The 25,323-nt window shown below is 43.7% G+C and overlaps 2 protein-coding genes across 2 annotated transcripts; one reads left to right on the top strand and one right to left on the bottom strand.

Annotated features, from left to right (window-relative positions):
* Positions 1-314: 314 nt before the first annotated feature.
* LOC100645823 lies at positions 315-2,630 on the bottom strand. Its single transcript, XM_003394346.3, has 4 exons — positions 2,040-2,630; positions 1,678-1,952; positions 1,395-1,525; positions 315-453 (listed from the first exon to the last, which is right to left on the bottom strand). Exons 1-4 carry the CDS (start codon positions 2,263-2,265, stop codon positions 315-317), a joined length of 771 nt encoding a protein of 256 aa, XP_003394394.1. The 5' UTR covers positions 2,266-2,630.
* A 9,762-nt stretch (positions 2,631-12,392) lies between these two features.
* On the top strand, positions 12,393-25,071 carry LOC100649874 (cyclin-dependent kinase 5 activator 1). The gene is made up of 4 exons (XM_003394218.4): positions 12,393-13,583; positions 14,354-14,596; positions 24,410-24,706; positions 24,845-25,071. Exons 1-4 carry the CDS (start codon positions 13,137-13,139, stop codon positions 24,938-24,940), a joined length of 1,083 nt encoding a protein of 360 aa, XP_003394266.1. The 5' UTR covers positions 12,393-13,136; the 3' UTR covers positions 24,941-25,071.
* The last annotated feature ends 252 nt before the right edge of the window (positions 25,072-25,323 follow it).

Below are 25,323 nucleotides of genomic sequence, written 5' to 3' on the forward strand. Positions count from 1 at the left end.
TATTTAATTATTCATTTATTTATATTTTGTTTAATAATATATTTTTCGTTTAATAATTGGAAACTGTAACTATTTCAATAAAATTGACCACTTTCCACGTATCCGTATAAAGTTCGTATGACACGAAAGATGACACAGTAACATAGATTACAGTCACTGTATCCCTTGGATAATCCGCCAATTGTACGCGGTATCAGGAAAGCTGTGAATAAAAAATAAAACGCATCCCTCTTCTTCTTCTTACTATCATATATTTTATTTCTACATGCAACGTACATATTCTGATTGTAAGTTTTAGTTGATCGCGTGTTTCTCTACGATCCTGAAGAAACTTCTTCGTCGCAGCCTCTGTAAAGCACCTCGCACTCCTCACCACGAACCCCTGCCTCCCCGGCATCCCGTACCAATCGGAACCAGCCGGAAGACGATTTCAAAGATTTCTCCACGCTTCGTCTGAAAGCACACGAACAATCTGAATCAACTTCCTCTTCCTCGCGAAATATCCACAACCACGGAATTCCTTGCCAAGACAGGAAAGTGAGAAGCATCTTTAACGCGTTGAATGCCATCGGTGTCACTGGTGACCGGCCTATCAAGATTAGTATACAATAACTATAAATTTTTTATTATTACCGTCGTTGCTAGAATGACAAAATTAATTCAGTATAAAAAATATAAAAAAATAATTTTATTTGTACATGAAATATAAATTTAGTATGTACGCCCCCCCCCCCAGCAGCAGTGGCTGTCGATCATGGGAAAACCAGCTTTTACATTTGCGAACAATGACCATAAAAACCATAAAACCATAAAAAGTTTCGGCTTGAAAAATATATGACGGCTTGAGGGTAAAGTAAATAAACCTGCCGGTTGTTTGGGATTATTGCGGGTTCGAATAAGTATGATCTAGGGATGGATTATAGTTTATGATAGGTCGCGGGACATGACAACACGGAACAATTACTTAGCAATGCGAACGAGCTATATGAGATAATTCATAATCGCAAAAAATAAGCGAATCGAGCGAAATTGCATAACAGCGCCATGGAGGTCACCGGTGATCTCAGTGAGATAAATTCATTAAAACGATGATTATACACCGTAACGTATCTCTTGCAGGTAATATTTCAACGTTATATGTATCGCATAATAAAAAATTCATCGTGACGCCACGACCAAACCTTGTAAAACTGCCGTGGTATTCAACGCGTCGATATTCCTACGACGTTGCAAATGGCATTTCGAGAAATAAGAGTGAGATACGTCGAAGTTCTCCCGGTCCGGATACCACGACTCGCGTTCGTTCGCGTGACGACACTCTGAATATTAAATTTCTATGCCGCGTCGCGCTGGAAACTGGCCGCAAAGCAATATCGTCGTGTTCTGGAACTCACGTTAAGTACTTGGCGAGTATCTTGCCGGTAGCACCGAACGCCTTCGAGAGCTTCCGATTCTCCAAGCACACGGTTCTCTGTATACATCGTACCCTAGCGTCTTCGTCGAGAACGTCTTCCTGTTCCGGTGTCTGAGGCCAACATAGCAAGTGAGATAAAGAAATCTGCTCGTTAAAACTTTCAACTACCATCTCGTTATAAAGCTATAAGAAACTTTGCATCGATATAAAGAATATCTTAATTACAGAACGAGCCAGGGAATGTTTACGCGTCGAATCCTTACCACTGAATCGAAATTGTACGCAGCGTACAGCTCTCTTTTCTTCCTGGCAGACAGCACGTCCGTCAAAATGTCTCTGCGCTTCGCGTTCACGATCGTGTTCTGAATAATCGCGAAGAGCAACAGTAAACCGATGAAGCTGACGATCACGAGCTGCTTCGAAGATGGTCCAAGCGGGTAATCGATCGAGTGCGCTACCGGGTAGCTGAAATGTGGATTATCGTACACGTAAGGCGGCACGTTTTCGCTCCTGTGACGAATAAACGTTCTCTGCGGCGCTGAAAAGCGTAACCACGTTAGCATTTTCCAATATCTATCTATGTCCTGGTCACGATAATTGATTAAAGAAACACGCGAAACGTTACCGAGGAGATAATTATTGGCAGGTACAGGTAGAGTGGGAGGACGCGCGAGAAGCTCGGTAGAACGCGTCATATCCGGTCGAAGCGCGGATTCCTCTCTGCTCGGTGATTCCAGGACGGAGCCATTTCCGGAGAACGGAAACACCGTAGTCTTTGTATCTTGAGCGACGATCGACACTGTGAACGCGCTTAATAATGGAAGAGCTTTCGTCGTTACAGGCAACAACATTTTTCCTTTCGCGCGAATCTTTTATCCGACGAGTGGCTTTCGTTGTTGCGTTTGTCGTTGGCTTTCGATGAAAAAGCAATGAATTACGATACGCGACTGACGGAGGTTTGATGACGTTCGCTGGTCTTAAGAAGGTGAAAGAGAGAACAGCTTCGTGACGTAAGCAATTGAAGCAGAAGACACGAGAAGCGAAAAAAAATAGCGGCAATTTCAGAAATTGCGGCCATCATTCGGCCCGCTGAGCTATCCCGCGACTTCACGCAGAAAACGCCATGACTTATCCTTGAAGCGGTGGTTTCTGTAATGGCAGGCGAATAGGCAGAATCTTTTATTCGCGATGTGATTTTATGCTTGGGGAAGCTACGTCTACGAGATAGACTTTTCCAAGTTACTTTATTCTAAGTAACTTTTCTCTCGTTAAAATCGAAGAAGAAGAACGAATGATAACTCGGGAGAGAGAAAGCATAGAAAACGTTAAACAAACGGAGCAAAGACGACGAAAACGGTATAGCATTGCCGAGGATGATTCACAAGGTACATCGTGGTCCTTGATACGAGACAACAAAGGGTGCCTAAGCTTTTCTTCGCAATTGATCCGGCAATTCCTGCGAAACAGAAACTTTCCAATTACAACGGTACACGCGACGAACCGTAACATTTACCCAATCGTAAAAATGAAAGGTAAATTGAAATCGCCGATGCGCAGCCACTCCGCTCGCACACGCCAGTGTATCACAACGAAGAAACAAAGGATTGCCTGATTTCGAGTGCGTAAAAAAATAAAAGAAAGAAACGTCGTGTTTGATGTAAATGTTCGAACAACGAACAGGGGACCGAGAGTGTGGGCAAATCGGTTGGTTAGGTTGGCTGCTGAATCCAAGGGGTTGCTATGGCGATGGGACGGTCGTCGCTGGCGGGGAGGGAACAGAGGGCTGTTGCCTGGAGGGTTCGTCTGTCTGGAGCCCTTCTAAAGGGGATGATGTTCTTCGTTCTGTCTGTCTGGACTGCTAGCTGGTAGTTTTGCACCGAGTCAGCTGTTTCGCGGACGTTTCCTCCATAAGCTACCCCTAAAGAACGAATTAACTCGCCGCTGCTTGCTTTTTACAACTGTATAACCCTTCCTCGACATTTTCATCGGATCTTCTTAAGAAAGCAACGAGAAATTATTTTACCGTCGTAAATGAGATTGTAGAGGTTCGGCTCGATTCTGCCCGAGCGAAATAAGCAGACTTCCAGACGAAAAATATAATTCAGAATTGCGTTAACAGCTGGTTAAAATGCGTAAATTTACGAACACGAGACATCACCGCGATATTTTGCCGGAGAAGGGTTCCCAGAGGTTTAATAAGAAGAAAGTTCTTTCAGTTCTCGCGACAAGTCTCGGGAAATAATGGACCAATCCTTGCTCTATATTCTCCGAGCTTCCGCCGAAGAAATTTTCGCTCGCTCACTTCCAACTTTCTTCCTCGACTATTTATTAGTCGTTCCGCTGGTCTGTCCAGTTTTTACGACGATATGTATCAACATCTTCGAAAAGTTCAGCTCCCTGTTAACCGCTACAAATACGGTAGTCGCTATCAGAGTCAATAATTGTCACAGTGCACTTTCAACCCCAGGTGACACGTTTTCCTTAGGTAGCGAAGCATACGGTATCCTTGGGACTGCGCTTCTTTGAAAGCCACCGGGAAAATGGAACGTCTATGTACCCTGGTTTATAAATAGCCACTCTGCGTTGCATCCTTTTTTTTTTTTTTTTATAGATCGCTCTAAGATAAAACGCATTTCGACGAACCACCTCGCTAGGAACTCTCATCGGTAGCAAAACGATCCTCCCCATTCGTGTTTCGCAGAGAAAGAAAGAAGAAACGAATATCTTCGAATTTTTCTAAGCGAATGTAATTTTAAACGCGATTCGTCTTCGTATCTATGAAATACGGACGTTCTGGCGACAACAAGGAACATGGGGAGATTATACTCTCGTCGGGCGTTGCCAGTTTATTGCGAACAATAAAAGCGGGCTTGTGTTTTTTTTTTCTAGAGCTGCGTACATGTATCGGGGTCACATCGATAGACACACCGCGTGAACAAGACGCGGTTTCACGCCAACGCGACGCGAGCAAGCATTATATTTTTAGTACGCTTTTACAGCAGCCGCCCTATGCTCGGACACCTTGCACGCTGACTTTTTATCACGGTCCAATCGAAACCGCTCGGCCTGCAATCAGAGCTTCGTTAGCAGCCCTTTTATGCGGCCGGTTGACTACAGCGGCTAGACACCACCCACCCCTCCAGTCGATTTACCCCAGCATGGCATCTACCTTTTTCTTCTACCTGTATTACGTTGTTTTTTTCCTTTTATTACTATTTTCTCTCTACATTTTTCCTATTTTTGTTTGCGATTAATTGTAGGCCACTTCGTGACCCATTTCTACGTATTTATTTATGGAAGCAAAGCCTCTCTCATCCAGTTTACTTTGCTGGCCAAAGAAAGCAATGAAAATCGTTGTAAGATGATTCTACGACAAGGGTAAAGTACGTGACGAAGAAACATATCTGGCGATAATTACAGTCACTTTATGAACCAAAGGTATTACCATGTATAGACAAGTGAGCGTATCAATCACTCATAGTTTACAAATATTTGTACATTTAATGGAAATTTAAAGGTACAAGGTGCATAAATACGTAAATAAAAATATAAATAAAATTATAAATCGATGTAAACATTTGTAATCCCGTTGCTACGGCCGATTGCCACAACCTTTGTATAGAACGAAGATAAAAATATGATAGTTACTATTAGCTGGGTATCCCCCTAATAAACAGAAATTGATTTCTTCGAAGGAGGAATAGAACTCGCAAAGCTGGAGTTTAAAATTCATTTTTCTTTATTGCCCTAGCCAGAAGCAATTTCACGCTCGGCAAATATCGCCAAGCACTATGCACGTTGTTCCTTTTCGCGTTTCTTTTTGTCCGATCGTCGTGGTAGTTTTTGGCGCGAGCCTGCCGGGATTTTAAAACCGCAATTACCACCCCGAATTAATGGATAATTCGTGTTTGTTCCGTTTGCATGGCCATCCCGCTTCTTCTCACGCTGGCTGCTTGTTAAAGTACGCAAGAAACAACTACATTTTCCATTTCGTCTCTCTTTCCTTTCTTTTTTTTTTCTTTTTTTTTTACCAAAACTACCGGCGGTAAATGTGTACGCCGCTTAATTAATTGGAGGGTTCTTCGTATCGTGTCTGAGCCGTGGCTGTCTTTACTACTCGCTGGCACGCAACCAACTCGTGTTTCGTCCTCGAGTGATTACCGACGAATATTTTGTTGACGAATCGGAGAACACCCGCGAACCTGACGTGCGTTCGAGCTACACGATTCTTCTGCTCGTTAGTATGACGTAACGTAAGGGAAAATTCAATTAGACGATCGTGCGTTTGAATAATTCAGCCGGTTGGTTCCAGGTCCAAGCAAGGGAGCGAAACTTGGATTAATGCGAATGGTTAGACAGCGCAATTTACATAATATTTCAGGTTCATTATCGTGAGTTATGGTAAGGATAGAGTTAGACGGATTATTTACATGGAACGTGTTCTCCTGTTTTCTCGGAAATTATATTTCAATGGAAGTTTAGATTAGATACACGTAACGTACGCAATCGCGCGAGCTTCTTAGAATTCTTCGAACTCAGACAGATCCCATCAGAACGTGTGGCGAATCGAACGACGTTTCTCTCACCTCGGTACGAGAAATACATCGACCTTTTGGTATTAATAGAATATATGTATCCAGAAATCCGGCGCGACCGAGGAAGCCTCGGAGGATCCATTCGGGTCAGGCAGCCTGGGAAATCCTTTAAAGCCGAGAGATCTCGGTGATTCCATTTCCACGCCGACCTGTTTACCTTCTGCTCGAGACCTCGCACGAGTTTTTCTATTCCTTACGGTCGCGCCTCGAGCGGCTCTTCACCGTGGATCAAGCGTTCCTCGTTTCAACCTGTTTGAATATTCCTCCGGATACGTATTTAATAATGCGCTGTATTTGCATACTTTAAATAGAACTTTAATCATTTCAGAATACCTCTTAATACAATTTTTACAGAGACCTCCGGTTATACTTCTTTTTCTTTCCGCCAGTTTCTTTTATATTAGCTCGGAAGATTTTAACTTTGAAAATCGCAATTTTATGGCAGTTATAAAAGTCGACGTTCCTTCGTTTCGCTCCTCGGGCAATAGTCTGCGAACAGTCGCCGACGGAACGTGTTTAATATGTGGAACGACATGCTTGCTTTAATATCGCTGGAAAACTTCCTGGACGCCTGAATGATGAACGAGCGCTGGTAAATTAGCGGGACGAGCCTGCGCCGCGAAACTATTCGCTCGAAGACGCGCGTGCATCTTTAACGCTTCGACCGGGTCACTCGTTCGTGGCTTGCACAGAATCGCGGAAAGTAACTCTGAAATTTCTCTCGCAGAGTCTCAACGACCAGAAACCTTGTAACAGTTTCTCATCCGTGTACGTAGTTCCCGTTTACGAGGAAAGTGGGACTCGAAGAACACCTGCAGCTGGTCGTTCCCCGAAATAAAACCGCCGAAAATTGACGAGCAAAACAATCGGGGATGATTAATCATTTATTCGAGCGAATTGTGAATCGTTGGAAGGGATGACGTTAGGGGAGAAACTGAAATAATTTTCGCAATCGAGGAAGCCTTTAAATCCGCGCATAGGGTAGATCAATACGCTTTGCTGGCGGCGTGTGGATTCATCTTTTAATAAGCGACGCTTCTTCCCTTCTCTCGCGTCTCTTCGATGACCGGTCAAGAACGCGATGCATTTATCGGGCGAGTCCCGTAAACGTTTCATCGATTTCTCGATATTCTTCCATTTTATATTTCATCGTTGCAGCTGTCTCTTTGTTCTCAGCTGTTGAACATCGTAGAACAAGATTCTGGATCTTTCTATCGTGTCGTTAGACTCCATTCACCTGGTTGTTAAGTGAAACGTTAATTAGCGCGTGGTTAATCGATGAAACTGCCCCCGATCGTTTCTTCTCGTTCTCTTTTTTTTTTTTTTTCACCCTCGCCTGGCAAACTTAGTCCGCAGTACCGACGATAATCATACCTGTAACACGTTCCCGACCTTGTTTCGGGATAATCCTCCAAACGGTCGCCAAAGGTACGACCTCTCTACCGAGAAATTGTAATAACCGGAATTCATAACTTTTCGTGGTAACTTTATAGGTTTGCAGTGATCTACTTTTAGAAATTTAAATCGCATATACTAATTACTGTGATTATTTATTATTGCATTATTAATTACTGTAATTTATTGCTATATTACCGTAAAGTGTACGGAAGTGTACAATTTGCTCCTCTTCTTAGGTGTTGACTATTGGCAATATTACGACCTAAAAGATTTCTTTGAAAATACTCGTTAGGCAGGATTAACCAAAGGCACGCAATTAGTAGGAAACGAAGCGAGTTCCTCCGAATGAAAGAAATTGCGTTTCGAGTGGAAAATTTCGTAATTTGAAGGTAGTTTTAGAGATGAAAGTAGGCGGTGTCCGGTGGGATGTTCGATCAGCTTTTATAGAATGTGCTCGGTAGGTCGAGCGATGGAAGTAAAATGGAAAAGGTTCGTACGTTTGGTGTCTTATCGAGATAAATGTTGTCTAGTCACGTTTCGAAAGCGGCGATAAACGTTAAATAACAATAAAGACACGTTGTCTCTGTGTACGTTTCGTCTCTATTTATCTTTCGAGTAGTTCAATTTTCGAGTACGGAACAACATTGATATTGTGCTTCTATGTACAATTCTTGGAACAGTGGAGTTTTCCTATTTCAAAGCTAACTAAACCTGGAGCGTTCGTGAAATTATCTAATCAACGTGAATCATCGCTTCGTAGAAAATATATATATCGTAGTTTCTTAAATACATATACATTGATCACAGAGAATGTTTGACAATGCAAAAATAAGGAAAAGTTGCCGCAAACTCGATAGCCCCGTAACCAAATGCGATAGATACATGAGGCAAGTTGTCGAGGATATAAGCTTGTAAGCTTATCCCAAGTTCACGATACGGACAGCATATCTGTTATTTTTGAAAGATTGCTTTTCAGCTTTCTGAATATCAACGATTGAATTTCTCACATTGCACGTTACAATGTTTACCTTATAAATCTTAAGCGCTCGACGTGTCCGCTCAATGGCAAACAATGTATCATAAACTTCGACAGTAGACCACCGGACAATATCGCCAACAGGACGTTACGCTATGTACCCTCAACCAGGTACGCACACGAGGCACAATTCACGAGACGCCCACGATATTTCGACAATCATATCATTGAACATTATTGAACAGACATAGATTCTCACCTCATAGAAAAACGTCGACTAAAACACGCTCCCTAGACCATCACCTAAAGTATAAACACCAGGCTGTTCGAGAATAAAACAGGTCCAATCATATAACAATCACAACACTAGAACTAGTTAACACGAGGCTATTTCTACCAAAACTTGTCGAAATGACTGGTCTTTAAAGAAATACGTAATAATATAATATTTTTATATTTATTGATTTATTACTTTCTTGCGCAAGCAATTCCATGTTATGTGGTACATTTTTGGTATTATTAATCCCTAAACGAGGGTTAGCACATTCATAAAATTGTAGAACCGGTCATTTTGACCGGTGTGGTATTTCTAGTGTCAGCATCTAGCGATTTAGCAATCGATTTGAAATTTTCCTGATAACTGATATCGTCATATCGAATGATGCGAATGATAAAAATTTTAAAAGCGCGTGGGAAGTTGTAGAAAACGAGGAAACTGGTTAATTGGAGTTCGATAAATACTTTTACTTTGACAAGTACCAGTCATTTTGACTGGTATGGATATAAGTACTTGATGCAAAATTATTTTGAGTTTCAATACATAAAGAACAAAATAAAATTCGTTATATTGTTCTTTTAGTTACCGTTGCGAAAGTCATTACATCATTAAGGGGGAAAAATATAGTATGAAACAGGAATTTTAAAATAAATTTGTAAAACCAGTCAATTTAACTGGTGTGGTAGTTCTAGTGTTGATACGCTTCAAAAGAGACTTCAAAATAAAAACGACGTACAAATTATAATCATATTGAAACTCTTTGAATAAACGTACAAAATTACAATCATAGTAAAATTCTTTAACCTCTTAGATACGGCTGTATTTTGCGCGAGGATGTTTCTCTCTATTGCAGAGTTTGGCACGAATTACGATACAGCACTGCAATGTGTGACAAATAATTCTGTTCCCTACGCAAGCACATTGGGACGAAATTTTTGATAACTAAATTATAACTTTTCTTCGAAATATGATGCGTATATTTTAAATTTAATAATTTACTTTAATAATTAATAATACAATTGAGTGTGATATATTTTAAAACACGGCCCGACGCATAGACTCACGTCACAATTTTCACACTCATAGCGCGATAGTGTTTTTCAAATTTTTCTTAATTTTCTATTTCGAAGCGATATTTTCAGATTGAAAATTCCAAAGAATTATAAGGATACGCACTGGCATGTTAAAAAGAGCATCTAGTAATCTAATTTATTTTAACGAAAAGCAACGATTGATATCTGACACTGCGTATCAAAAACAAAGACTAAATGTTCTGTCTGTATATTGTTGACACTGTTATAAAATGTTGTGAGGGCCAAAAAAGGTATGAAGCAGGACAAATAAAAAAGATCATATAACTTGAACAGTAAACAAATGAGACAGTAAAGTGACTCACAGTGTCAGTAAAGTCGTAACACAAGATAACATCTGCGAAAGCCACTATAGTGGCGCGTCATACCTAAAAGGTTAATCTAGCCTCCACCTTGAGCGCTAATATCGTCCAAGGTTCGTGACCCCAACCGAATTACTGCGATTTAACCGATCGTCAACTAGTTGAGAGGCCGCAACGCGGCTACATATCCGATAGATAAACAGAAAATGTAATAAAATGTCGTAGGTAGAAAAAGGTGTCATGACCTTCCTCAAAGGCTTTGAGCAATCTACGTTACCTTCACGGACGATGACGTATAATAATCTATATTTTACAACGATGAAAGATATACTTGTCATACACGAATGCGAATCTCTAAAGTGTTCTGCTAGGTTTATTAATTGCCACACGATCCCGAGAATCAATTACGCTGCTTCGAAAAGCGTTTGTTTTTGACGAATGTTTCTAGAATGGTTCTAGAAAATTCTTTATAGTTAAGGCATATTGACCGTTATATTAAGAAAACAGAATTTTCTTAAATTCTTCTTCGTGAATCTCGTCCGAATCTTCGATAGGAAAATATATATATACTCGTGGTTCGCAACACTCGCAGCAAGCATAAAATCGTTCTCATTGATCATTACGATCAATCTAATCCGCTTCTAAAGCATTGACTCGTTCGTATCGAAACACCTCGAAAACCCCATGAAAGAAGAGCGTAGAAAGGAGGCAAAGAGTTAAAAAGGCATGAAAGGGTATAGGTATAAAATTGCTCGGCGAGTCGAAAACCGCATAGCGGGAAGCAACCCCCACTCGGCAATGGCTGTTCTCCGCGAGGTAGAATCTCGACCTACGTTCAGGACCCGCGGTCGCTTCCGGCCAAACATTCGCGTAAGGGCCGCGGGGTGAGAAGGTGAGGGGCGGTTATTCGTAAATTCGCAAGTAAGCTGGAGGTGGAGAAGCGGGCGTCGCGGCGTCGAAGGAAACGAAAGAAATGTTTGGGCGTATGCGGCGTGGCTAGCCTCTCTTCGTTTCACCTTCGTGGTCCGTACTTCACCCTTCTGTTCGGGGATCCCTCGCCGTTCCGTGTGTTCTCTCTTTCCTTCTCCGTGTTCCTTAATCTCCTTATCTCTGTCTCTGTCTTTCCACCCCCGTGAAATCGACGTAGCGCGTTTATCGAACGACTGCGCGCGCACCGATAACAGGGATGGGGCGTACTACGTGTTGGTTGGTCGTAGAAAGTCTGGCGGTGGACGAACGAACGAACAAACGAACGAACGAACGAGAGGACCGAACGACGACAACGACGAGGACGAGGACGAGGACGAGGACGAGGACGGTGACGGCGACGTCGGCGAACACGGCAGCCAGCAGACACGAATCGGAGCTCGCCGCGCCACTGGTTCCCCGCTAGCTCTGTCAACATACAAGCAGCCCTCGCGCGTTGTCAACAGTGACAAGTCGTGTCGCGTGAGCCGTCAAAGTGTTCGACGTTCGCCGTTGAGAAGCGTGAATTGCGTCGTTAAACATTCGTCTAATCGAAGAAGAAACTAGAAGAGAGACAAGGCAATTTGGGATTAAGAGGAAGCTCTGGAACGGTGGATTTTCTCTGGTTGGCAGAGAGGTTCGAGAAAACAGGGTGGTAAACAAAGAAGCGTTCGGATAGTCCGAGAGTGAACGGCGGAGTGAACGTTCTCGTGGATGATTTGTTATTGGCTGGTATCGATCTATCGGCAAGGAAGATTCGAGCCAATCTACGAAATCGGATCCACGAGAACCGCGTGGAAGCAACGGCTGGAAAGTGGTAACCGAGAGTGCGGCGAGAGTGCAGCGAGTGTGCTGGTGAACGGCACGGAAGTTGGGAAAGATCGTGAAAGGGAAGAGAGTTGCCAGAAAAAGGGGTGTACGCGTCCCCCTCGGATCAGACGAAGAGGGAGAACGGAGTAACATATCTGGTGAGGTAATTCGGTGTGTCGCTTCTGTGTTTTCATTCACCCGATTGATCCTCCCTCCGAAAGGCGGAGGGCGGTAAGGCATCGATCGCTCGCCATTTTGCACGTCGACCGACATCTTCTCCACGCATCGACGACATTTTCCCTCGTGACAGGCAGCTCGAGGAGGGAAGTTTTCGCGAACGAAACGACCAACGAAACGATCAAGAAAAGAGTGTGCGCCGACTGTACGATAATTCTTGGTGGACTTGTTGGTTTATCGATCGCGGTTGGTCGTACAACGTTCTTCGAGGTTTTCTCGCGCAGAAGAAAATACGCGATCGCGTTAACGGTAGCTGACGAGACAGACGACGGGAAGAGGGGAGAAGGCGACGAAAACAGAGGCGAGAAGTTTGATAGGAAGTGCAGGTAAAGGAGGAGACAGGGTCGTTCACGTCGCAGGTAGAAGTCAGCAGGCTGGGAGGTCGGCTGAGCGAGGTGGTGGGTCCCGTCGTGGAGGAGGCCATCGAGCCAGGGGATGCCACCCCGTTGACGGGACCCTCGAGGGAATCCTCGGTTCCTCGTATACCCCCGCCACCCCCGCACCGCGTTACAACATTGAGACCACCGAGACCTCCGCCCACTACGTCTCAGCAAACACAAGATTCGGGTCATCAGACCCAGGAGCTGAACGCGTACGCTCAGAATTCGGGTCATCAGACCCAGAATCCTGGACAACAGACACAGAGTCCGGAACAGCAGCCGCACAATCCGGATCACTCGACTCAAAACCCCGCTCATCAGAATCCTGCTCAACAGTTTCAGAAAACGGAACAACATAGTCAAAACCCGGATCACCAGACTTCGAATCCCGGCCACCAGAGCCAGAACCCCGGCCACCAGAGTCAAAACCCAGGCCATCAAAGTCAAAACCCAGGCCATCCGAGTCAAAACCCAGACCATCAGAATCAGAACCCAGGTCATCACTCCCAGAACCCAGGACAGCAATCGACCAATCCAGGCCAAAATCCTGGACATCCGACTCAAAACGTAAGTCGACAGGGTCAGAATCCCAGTCATCAGGCGACGCAGACGCAGCAACAGCCACAGGCACCGTCGCAACAACAGCAACAACAACAACAACAACAACAACAAGAGAACCGACCCAGCAGCATGGGTACGGTGTTGTCGTTCAGTCCGCGTGACAGACGCGGTTCCGTGTATCCGCCAACGGGACATCAACATCCCGCTGATTTCACGTTGAACAATTTCAATTACGAGCAGTTGAACAATGCGAAGAATCGGGAGAACAAGAGTGGCGTCGCTACAGTGGCGCCGGCGCCGCCCACGAACCATCCGCCTACGAACAATAACTCGTTGCAAAACAACAATATCAATTTGAATAACAACGACAATGCGAGAATTATTTCGGAGAAGAACGCGCTCGAGAAGAACTTGAAGAAGCATTCTTTGTTTATAAACGCGCTTTCGTGGAGACGGTTCAGCACGTCGAACAACAACAAGAAGAAGCTCGACAATAAGAACAAGAATATCGGCTTTAGGCAGCCGCTCGATAACATACCCATCGTCGATAAGAATAAGAACATACAGACGCCTCAGGTGAGCCTTGTTCTTTTTTGTTTTCTTAGTTTTTACCAAAGACACAGAATATTTGTGATAGTTTCTACTTAATTACTTATCGATATCAAATTCGCAAAAAATATCAATGATACCAAATATTCGTACTATATTTTGAAATATAATGTTATAAATGTCATGCTTTTGGTTTTTCGCGAGACAGTCTTGTTAAGTTGGGCTTTTGCGCCAATGTTAGCGAAACGTGAAAACGAACGAAGAGCCAATGGCATGGCACTCGTCAATCGTATCGAAAGCTTAAAATTTTCCAAACAATAGGAAAAAAGAAACGCCGTTGCATAGTTTACGGCATACGGCATAGTTTACGTGGCGATTGCGGTAAAAGTGGCCCATTTTCGTGCAAATGTCTGCGAATCAGCCTCGAAACTGACTTGGCAGTCTCGTGCGAAGAACGTCGAAGGTGCTTTGACCCTAGATACGATCGAAACTATATCGATCGCGTCGATGTTTCCCTTCGTCTATTGCACAGGTACACACGCGTACTTCTTCCTTCCCTTCGCGAAAAATTTCTCCAAACGCAACATTGCTTATTCAAAGGCGTGTTCAATTTTCATCGTTCTAACTCGTCAAGAATTCCAGTTGAAAGCGGAAGTCGGGACTCCCCTGTCGACAAGGAATTATTTATCGCTGGCCACGCTGTGAAATCCGCTACTCTCCTTGTCCCTCTCTATGAAAGATAAATCCTCTCCCACGAGTATCTTTACGAAGATTAATCTCCTATTCCCTTGGAGCAGACGAAACCACCGGCGTCGAACAACAATCATACCACGCACAACCCGACGTGCGAGAAGCTCGTACAGAAGCCTTTACCCCCGAAACCAAGGAAAACCGTGATTCAAGCCTCGACTTCGGAATTGCTCAAATGCCTCGGCGTCTTCCTTCACAGGAAATGCACTCGTTTAAGAGACTTCCAGGCCGGCGACGCTGTCATGTGGCTGAGGACCGTCGATAGAAGCCTACTGCTTCAAGGCTGGCAGGTGAGTCATTGAAATAATTTTAACGTTATATCAACGACGCGGCAAGGTAGACTTGCTTCGATTATACGATAAATTTGATCGTTCTCTGCAAAGTTTAAGATTGAATTTTAAGTTACCGAGACTCAGATGACTCGAATAATTCTACCCAACTATATCCTTTTAGTCTTCATATTCCTTCGATCCTACCTTAAAAACTTATCGTTAGAAACTTTTATCGATATGAGAATTAGTTTACAGGCAAGCAACGTGGTCACACTCGATAACGAAAGCCAACCAATTAAAGATAACGCGATAATCAGTATTTATCCCATCGACCGTCCTAGGTACTACCTCGTTAAAGTTCATCGTTGGAATATCGCTTATAATGAGCGAATTAAGTGAGACACCAGGCGATTCAACCGTTCGGTGTCATATTATCATCGCCATTAGCGGCTGACGAGAAGCGCGAGAGACGAAAGATTCGATCAGCCTCGATGATCGAGAACAAACTTTTGATCGCGCAAGATATTTGCCCCGCAGCTCAGCCAAATGCTCCTCGACATCCGTTTCACACCGACTCGATGCATATTGGGGAAGCGTGGCGAAAAAGCGAGGCGAATGGAAGTGTCGTTTTGTCGTTTAGGCGATACGAGATCCGCCACGCGTCTAAACAGTGAGAGCACCCTCGACTCTTTTCCTATCGAAACTCTAAAGCTCCTTCCATCGTTCAAAATGCTCCACAGGGTGCGTGCATACGCGATGACCCACGGGAATACGTAGCTCCGTAATGAGAGACGCCGAGGCCGCAGGTTAGTCACAATATGCCACGAAGGGACTTCAACTTTTTCCCTCAACGAAACACCAGCTTTCATTTAGACAGATCCATATGGTACTTGGCGGCGCAATGAACTGTTCGTTGCACACGTACAACGTGGCACACGCATTCGAGGTACAAGATCGATCGAGCGAACTGCTCGCGATTTCCCTTCGAATTCGTTTCGATTTTACCGCCAAATCATGCTTTTATGCTAATATCGCGGCTTATGCAAATGTTATGAACTTGTAACAGGTTAGATTACTCATTCGTTTGGCTTTCAGGTTTTCAACAATAACTTTGACGTATCTCTATTCGTTAACAAACGTTCGCGTATATGTAGGAAAGCGAGTACTCTGGACGTAGGACGAAGTTGATTTTCGTGTCTAGTTTGTCGGACATACCATTATCGCGCGTTGCTTCAGACATTCTGAATAGACGAGAATTCCATTTTCGATGTATTGTTGCAAAGTCGATCAACGCGCAAGACGTTGAAAGCGAAAGGAACACCGACTCTTTTGTCATTGAAATATGTGGTTGTCACACGATGAATCGTGGGCGAAGGAATGAAAAAATTACTAGCGATATAGAAGCTGCCTCGATTGTTTCTGGTTTCTAGAATAAAATCTCGGAGAGAATGAAATATAATAGCTGCGAATAACAAATTGGGTCAAGTACTAACGTATAATTAAACAATACCTTGAATTCGAGACTACCGCGAATTTATCGTTTTATTTTCGCCCACGAAATCGACACGAACGTTCTCCGATATCTAACCTGCTTTCTACAAACTGATGCTTTTCCAGAATAGCATATTCCTTCGTGCGACGTATCTCGTTGTAAGCGACGATTCCTTCCACTGTCCTTTTTCTTTCGCAGCTACGAAGGTCATTATCGATTATCAGGCTTACGAGCTATCACGCAACGTTGCATTAGTTTTTGCGGCAAACCATCGTTAATCTGCCCACGAAAACGATATTTACTCACCCATTGACAAGTGACTCCTTCTTCGTCATCGATGACGTTCGCGTCCCTGCTATCTTAAGCACAATTTAATCACGTTCACGCGAATCGGATAATTACCACCGATCACGTAAAAACATACTTCCGCGCTTTCTTGCTCTATCCACCGTTCGAGCAATCTATTTGTCTTTTTTTAGAAAAAATTTCATGCTAATTTTGTATTGCTTATGAGTTTCGAAATTCTCCGGATCTTAACCGGTTATTCGAACCTGACAGTTCCTTCGTCGGAATTTTCAATTAGCCGAGTTTTCATCCTTGCGAATACGAATACGAGAACCTTTGATTTTTAAATATTCTAACATGTGAGACTATACGATACTAAACGATTTCCTACGTTGATAAGTTCGTCGCGTTTATGGCGCACGCTACCGATAAAGCCTGCCCCTCGAAACGAATGCAACGGGGGTTTAGTTTATCTTTCTATTCAAAAAATCCTCCGTTAACGACTTTATCCTAAATGACATCCTTCTATCGTGGAACGATGCGTTAATTCTTTTATCGCTGTAAGTCGAACATCGACAGAGAAGAAGAGGAACGGTCGAGGAATAGCTCGAGCCTTCTAAAGTTGAACTATCTATATTCGGAACAGGAGAGATTCGACTGGAATATTGATATGTTCGTGGCGCTAATCCAGTTTCGAAAGTTCGATCGAAATGCGACATTTCCATCGGCACGCGGCCGCGCGTTTCGCGTCGAATTGTTAATATCGATCTTTAGATTCATCCCTGAAACGTCGCGCCAACAACAATCGAGAAATTACCTTTTCTTTCCTTTTTTCTCATCATAATGCATTAAGCATTCATAAAACGTACTGTACATGGCAATCTGCATATATACAAATATATATATAGAAGAATTTGATTTATCGTCTTAGCTTGTGCATTTTTGCATCCATAAATACTCTATAAACGCGTGAATATCCACAATCTGATCTATGTTTTTTTAATTTCGCGCGACATTGTTCGAGACGTCAACGAAAGTCAATGAAAAACTTCGCGAAGTTTTGTTCCTAGAATTCTCGCGAAGAAACGCAGAAAGCAATCCCCTTTTAGCATCTATCGAGGAGCTATCTGTGCAAAAGTCACGAGTATGCGGTATTCCACAATGGTAGACGTTCGGGGGAGAAAGTAGCATCGATATAAATGTGCAGTCACGCACACGTCGATTCGTAATAAGGGTAGCATGGAGCCCATCCACGTGCGTGTGTTTATTCGTTTGAACGAGTGTACAGCGTAGATAAATATACACAGAGCCGCAGCTTTCGCTGTCAAAGAATCTCTTTAGCGATCGTCGTTATCCTGTTTTTCAACCCCAAATCCTAGTAGCCCTTACTCGAACGTTAAGCACTCGCGTCACTCCCTGCTACGAGTATTCAATTTCCTGGCCGCTTTTCCTCCACGTTTGATATCGCGGACCTGCCTACGCGACATCACACACCTATAAAATCCACCAGAATTATCAGCGGAACAATTATTTTTAGCGCGATACTCGGTCGTTACGTTATCATCCACCCTCTTTCCGTCACCTACTTTCCTCCGCGGGCTCTCTATAATAAACTGACTAAAATCCTTTTATAGCTAGGCTCGACGCTTTTCTCCATTCCCTAGTTCATCTCCCATGCGGCACTAATTCGCACGTACTACGCGTACAGCGCGTATATATGTGCTTTTTTTTTCTCTCGGCCAGAAATTGGAACGCCGCGCGGTTAATTATAAAGAACGGTCGCGAATCGATAGGGGGAGGGGGTATCGAAGAGGGTGGTTAAGGCGCCGCGGGAAAAAAATGTGTGCAGCAATGTGCAGCATCGGGAAAACTGCGTGTAAGAGTGGGGGTGGAGGGTCACGTGCGTGGAGCGGCAACGTTGCAGAACCACCCCTTAACCAGCGCCGTGTGGAAATATGCGGGGGACCTCGCTAGGGACGTTCACCCTTCGGTTTTAATTGCAACGGGGAGACGACCTCTTCCCCGAACCCCAGAGCTTCTTACCCTCGAAAGAAGAAGCTTCCAGCCAAGGGAAAGGGGATTACTTTAAAAAATTGCAGCTTTCGTCAGCCGTTTGCCAGCGTACCATAGGTTTATCGACACGATGCAACCACGTTACCCTACTTTCGGAAACTAGGATTTTTGGGGAGGAAATGTCTGCAGCAAGTGATGTCGAAAAAGCTTACAGCTTCCTTGATAAAGTAGTCGTAGTGTGTAGATTCAAAGGTTAGGATTTGGCGTGTCGTTGAAAGTTGCTCGTTAGGGGTGAACTGCAACTCGAACAGAGAAGTTTTGTAGTTGGAGTAGAACAGGGTGAAGTAAGCTTATTGCTGGATGTTGGACGGATCGTAGCTGCATCGAATTATCGAAAGCCCAGCTAGTGTTACGTAAAAGTTGCCTTTATCGATTCCTCGCTGCGAAACCGAATCACTACTATTATTAAATATCGGACGAAAATTTCTTTTATCCGTTAGGGCTGGAAAATCGTTCGTCTATAAAAAATGTTTGCCCTAAATATATTTTTATTTATACGTAAACGAACATCAAGTAAACGGTTCGTAGTATCGAGAAAATATTTAAAAAAGGGAATGGGGAAAGCTTACTTTGCTACTTCCTCTGAAAATAATTTAAAACTCAACGAAGATGTTACTCCCGCCCATTCTTGTCAGGAAAGTTGAGAAATCGGGCGTTTCACAAGGACGATCGTTGCATACTTAATTAGTCGTGATTCGTGGTGACTTTGACGCAAGTAGGGCAATCAGATGCCCTGAATAATTTTCCATCGTGCTTTCTGCCACTGTTCCTTCCAGATGCCACTTAATTCGACGTTAAGTGGCGCGCATAACAACGACGGCCATCGAAGCGACGACTGTAATGGCGAAATATATACTTTCTGAGAAGTTGCACTGCTCGTACGAAACAGAGCGAAAAAAAGCAAAAGCTCGCCAATTATTGGAAAATAGCGGTAGATGATATTTGTACTTTTCAATTTTAAAGTTGTTATTTCATTGTTTAACGAGGCAGTGATATCTGGATTTTTCTCGGTGTTAATTTAATGTGTACGTAATGTAGAAATAAAATAATGCGAAAGCACGCTCTTTTCACTCTGAGGTTTCTACTCGGCGACGAAGAACCGCAAATCGATTGTGCACGTGCTCAAATCTAATCAGTCAAGGGTGACACATGCAGTCCGCCCTAGAAACACACTCACAGCGAGGGCGTCGACAGATTTCGCACACTTGACACGATCAATGGTAAAATTGATGTTTTCACAGAACACAGAATGACATACAGCGTAAAAGGAAACAAATTATCACCAATATAATTATGTTCACTTAGCTTTTGTTCCACCAAAATGACGATTTCATGACGAATGTCGTCCTTTCAAAAAGATTATACAAAGCTTATTCGTAATTCTACTTAACACGAACTTTCAAAGCTTACGATCGGAATATTTCATGTCTCATGATTAGGTAACCGAGTTTGTTTTATTTGTTGCAACGGCGTTCCCGTGTCGAGTCGCATAATCTTCGTTCAGCGAAAAGATTGCCAAACTTTCAACCCGCAGCGTGGTCGTTCGATTTTTCGAAAAGGTTCGATCGCCATTCTAACAAGATAGAATCCGATCTCGACCGGTCAACGCCGATTTAATATCGATTTAATCCACTTTCCCCGACGTGTTTGCTCGTTGAGAAAAAGCACGTGACTCGAGAGCAAGTGTGACGATCGCGAAATACCGAAGCAGGAGCAACACGTAGATCGTTTAAGTTAGAACGTTAATCCACTTTGTCTAGACGGTAAATAGAAGAAGCTTGAACGTCATTGCGGAGAATCTCGTTAAAGGGAAACCATATGCCGGTGCAATCGTTTTTCGTGTTCACAATGTGGCTGGGTTGTGACGACAAAGGGAAAGCGCACGTGTAAGATAGCCTATCTTATTCTTTGTCAACAGGAAGCCAAATAAACCGATTCCGGATTCCACGGTATCACGATAGGTAATCGCTCGTCCATCACGCGCCCACGTGCTTAATTATCCTTGGATTATCTTTCCGTATGCAACGCGTGCACGATCGCGATCATATGTGAAGCTTCTCAGAAGCCAAATCGACTGCACATTTTATTCTCGAAAAATAAACCACTTACTTCCATACGTCCATTTATCGCAAAAACTTGACATAAGATGTAGGAAATTCCAAGATAAATTTAAAAACATAATATATCATCGTTCACTAAGCATTTATTATAAGTATTTATTTAAGTCGTAAGAAATTCAAAAATAAAGGACGAACGAAAGAAAGGCGATTACTGAGTTTTAAAAACTCATTCGACAGCTGAACGAGTGTTACCTAATATTCGCTGTCCAAATACTCTCTAGAGGTGGTATCGAATTCAATTATACCGAAGAGAGTGATGGCTCGAGGACGTTGTAACATCAAAGAGACACTTTCGTGCGAATGAGTGCGACCTCGAGTTGATTGGAGTTAAAAGCGTGTACCTGGTCGGGTTCTGGTCAGTCGAATTAAAGGTCCGCCACAGTCTCGTATGTACAGAGTCTCGAAAATTCAATTAGAACCGTTGAATCTTCGATAAGCTGATGAAAAACGCGGTTGCAGAGGTCCGTGTATGGATGCAGGCCGCTCACCCCAAGGGAATATCGACCGAGGCAACGAATATACCAGGCGGGTCGTGTGCTCCGTCGGCTCTGTATCGCCGTTTTTCTACCCTCGAAGGCTTTGCCACAGAGCCACGTTATACCCGAGCAGGTGAGCTCTGTGAACCGACCAAGACACGCGGAAACTCCACGGATACGTATCGAGTACATGCCTCGGTGAGGTCTTTATTTTAAAAATAAATCGTACCTCCTTTGCCGTGCCATCGTGTTCTCCCCGTGTTCAGCTCCGATACAGGCTGCCGATTAATATCGAAAGTTATTATCTGTCCTGAAAAACGGAAATAGCCGGGCTAATAATACGTCGAAGCGCGATGTTTTGTAACTTAGCTGGCCTTTTTCCTCCTTTTTCACAAGTTCGCGCGGTAAACCTTCTTCCTTTTTGCTAAATATCGATCGGTTTTCTTTCCTTCCTTTTGCCGGCTACTTTCCTCTAGTTCTTTGCTTTCTTTTCGCCATTCGCTCGGATCTTCTTCTTTTCTCCCCTTTGTAACTTGCGCCACAATATCGTTAACGCGACCGCAAAGCTTCGGATTCTATTACGATAGTTACGGCTATCGCTCGTGGCACACTTCCTGGATCCACCTGTTACGATTCCAGCAAACATTCGTGCCTTCTGTAGCCTCCGAAGCAATCTTCCGCTCGGTGGTTCTTCCATCATTAAGAGAAACTCTGGCACGACGAGAATCGTGCTTTTCATCTACTGCGATATACGACTACGTACAGTCCCGTTTGTAAGTATTAAGATACTTACAGAAAATAAAACGTACCCCAAAAGAAATCTAAGACCTTTGCAAACTTCTGCGTATTCTGAATCTTATCCTAACTCTGACCGACCAATCGTTTTCTTCGTAATATCGCTCGCATTCGTTGTATTGTCGCGTTTTGCCCGAGTGATCAGTAAATATTGTAATACTTGTGAAAGGGTGGGGGCAGCGTATGTATCTGGTAGAAGCACCGACGTCTCCGAGTATTGTGACACGTCAGAGCTGTTCGTTGGCATTGAGCCGTGTACCAACGCTTTGTACCGCGTAACGCACGCGTTTAACACGCTTAACGAGAAGGCGACGATGGCGGTGGTGCAACAACCGGCTGGGCGACAACGCGCTGGCAAAATCGCTGCTACCCAAGAGGAAACGCGTAGTATCGGGAGCATCGATCCTGTCAGGTCACCGCGGGGTCTCAGTGCCGGTGCATCCACATGTGCATGAAACCACCTCCCTATACGCCGTTGAACCCTCGCCGATTGAAAGAACCGCCTCGCCTATGATCACCACCGTACGTTTTAATTATCACAAAGCATTCGTTGTAATTGGAGTACTGCGAGAGCGGGGCTAGAGATTGCTTCAAGGGTCAAAGACTCGCTCCGCTTTGAATATGAAATCGACGACGTATGTGTAGGTGTATAGTAGATATACATGTGTGTATAGAGCGTTCCAGTAATCGCAGTATCATTTTCTTCTCGATAGTACTACAATTACTTATAACTTACACTTTGTGTATACCTGTATGTACGATAAATGCTTGGATCAAACGCACAGAAAGTACCGAAATTCGATTAATTTTGAAAGAGGTTTGCACGACATTCGAGATACTTATCTAATTAATGTCATTCTCTCTAAATGTTTCAACGCTGTCTGGTATTCGAGACAACGATTGTAACGATCTAAGTTTAACTTTCTTATAGCTTTCGTATAATATATCAACTATACTTACCTATTACAGCGATAATATTGACGCAAAGAACGTGTCGATGAAACGTTAAACGCGTGTAATTTAGTCACTACCGCTTACCTGTGGAATATGGATGTGTTTTGACGGATGTTTGTGTAAATATAGGTATTTACAAGCCACACGTATACGCGAAATAACCGCGTGTTAAATGTAAAACGAATACGAACTGCGCGATTATCGTACACGCGTTGAAGCTAACGCAGAAGTTATATACCAGTGGTTTAAGCGCACTCGACAAACCAATGCACTTTGGCTTGTGCATTCTGGAACCAAATCGACCTACGCGCCGCGTCCTAATTCGCTAATGACTCGGAGGACTCGGTTTCTAGAGCAAGGAGAACGCCTTTGGTAAAGGACGGCTGACAAAAGTGGACGATTCCAGCCGCGATCGCTAATATTTAACACGCTAAGAACAGGAATAGATGTGTAGATCGTGATATGCGATATTAACAACGTCGTTTATGTAAATTGCCTTAGGTCTGACGTAGAATTGATTGCCTACAATTTGAATCGTATAGAGTCTATACACCGATATCTTTTAAAATAATGTCAATTTTCTCTTTATCGGGGTGTAATTGAATATACCAAATGAATTTTTACGTTGCCATCAGCCAATTTTCGAAAGATGGCTATCTAAATTCAAAAGAATATTGGGTAATGCAGTCGACGTTAGGAAAATTTTGCGATAAAGTTTGATGAAATTTTATTTTCATCAAAACAGTCTTCTCATATCCAAAAGCTTCCACAACTGACCGTAGATGAATCTTCGAACCCTGAAAATCAAACGTACCACGCAGAACATACTTTGTTCTCCTCCACTTCTTAGTTACGTTCTATCTAACTAAATAGGAAACACGTACTTCCTAAAACCTACATATATCACCGAAAACAGAGATACGAAAGTACCGATAAAATACAAAGTGCACTGAGGCAGAAGTTTTCCGTTTAACAACGGCTAACAAATCGGAGAGTGCAGCGACGGGTCTTCGTGGAAACCGCGAAACATCGTTTCCCCGTGGAGGTCACGACGAGAGGAAGACCCTTTGCAATCGAAGTATCGACCGCAGCCGGAGTGCTGAGTGCGACAATGCCGATTGCAATTTCGTAAGCGCGGCACGTAATGCGACACCGAGCGTGAATCATCCCTTCCTACCGGTGAACGAGTATCGTCTGCCTGCCAAGAAGAAGCACCTCGCTTCACCTGAATGCACGGGGCTGCAACAATACGTGCGCTCCCCTGCACCAGACATGCATCGAATGTCCGTCTGGCCCTCTATGTTCTTAGAAATTCGATTTTACCTTGCTATTTTCGTTGATCGTTGCTTATAACAACTCGCCTGGACATTGATCTTTTTACGTTGAAGCTGAAGAAAATAGCAACAATACGTATTTAACGTATGGGCGATATTTGTTGGCTAAGTTAAATACAGATATAAAGGAAGATGTATATATGAGAAAAGACAGGTTTAAGTTAGTATTGATATGTAGGTGTACACTACGCGTTACGATATTCGTTATTGGTTTTAAAAAAAGAAAGTGACGAGCTATATATATATGAAATAACATGGTTGAATATTTAAAGTTGGTATTAATATAGAATGTTTTTCAACAGGATGTCGCATTCATTAATCCCGCCAACGTTGTGTTCATTTATATGCTGGTGAGAGAGCTGGTCGACGGAGACGAAGCGTCCGAGAGGGAACTTCAGGTGACGGTATTAACGTGTCTGTATTTGAGCTACAGCTACATGGGTAACGAGATCAGCTATCCCTTGAAACCGTTCCTCATCGAGGACAGCAAAGACAAGTTCTGGGATAGATGCCTGTTGATCGTCAATCGATTGAGCTCCGAGATGCTGCGGATTAACAGCGAACCAGGATTCTTCACGGAGGTCTTCACTGAGCTAAAGGTTTGTTATAATTTATATTATTAGTCTGTTCTTTAATACGCATGCGTGCTCTCTAGATGCTCGATCGCGTTAGAATTAAAATTGTACTATAAATTTTAATTAAGTTTCGTTTAACCGAGTGCGAAATAAATGAAACAGGCTTGTGGAGCTGGTGATCGAGGTAGTCTGCCTGGTACCGGCCTCGAGCGGAGCCTCGTCGTCTCCGGAGTCGCGGTACCCACCAAGGCGGCTTGACGGAGCTACACACACTTGCTGGTGCGCATCGACAGGCACGGCTGCGACGTCACGACACTCTGACGACGGCCGTCGCGACGACGAGGAGCTGCCCCCGCAGCTTGACCCCACAGCATCGACCTCGACCTCGACGTTGCATCGACAGCCTCATCAGCATCATCATCATCATCGATCTAGCCGCGACGATGGAGAGCCGAGCGGACGATGTCCGTCCTGTGGTCAGAGGCGACGCGAAGAGATCTACTATACCATCGAGGATCTGGACGCGATCGAGCCAGCGCCTCTCGAGTCCCAGAGAACGCCAACGTCTCAGAGGACATGCAGCTGTGACACGTCGGTCGACGCGGTAACAGATAGGGATCGTACTGATCTACGCAAGTACC

This window comes from Bombus terrestris, chromosome 3 (assembly GCF_910591885.1).
Source record: "Bombus terrestris chromosome 3, iyBomTerr1.2, whole genome shotgun sequence".
NCBI classification, from domain to species: domain Eukaryota; kingdom Metazoa; phylum Arthropoda; class Insecta; order Hymenoptera; family Apidae; genus Bombus; species Bombus terrestris.

Excerpts from the sequence above, each read along its gene's own strand:
- LOC100649874 (XM_003394218.4), top strand. The coding sequence starts at position 13,137 with ATGGGTACGGTGTTGTCGTTCAGTCCGCGTGACAGACGCGGTTCCGTG. Across the intron at positions 13,584-14,353 it reads AGAACATACAGACGCCTCAG|ACGAAACCACCGGCGTCGAA; the intron begins GTGAGCCTTGTT and ends CCCTTGGAGCAG. Across the intron at positions 14,597-24,409 it reads TACTGCTTCAAGGCTGGCAG|GATGTCGCATTCATTAATCC; the intron begins GTGAGTCATTGA and ends GTTTTTCAACAG.
- LOC100645823 (XM_003394346.3), bottom strand. The coding sequence starts at position 2,265 with ATGTTGTTGCCTGTAACGACGAAAGCTCTTCCATTATTAAGCGCGTTC. Across the intron at positions 1,526-1,677 it reads CGTACAATTTCGATTCAGTG|ACACCGGAACAGGAAGACGT; the intron begins GTAAGGATTCGA and ends TGTTGGCCTCAG. Across the intron at positions 454-1,394 it reads ATACTCGCCAAGTACTTAAC|ACGAAGCGTGGAGAAATCTT; the intron begins GTGAGTTCCAGA and ends GTGTGCTTTCAG.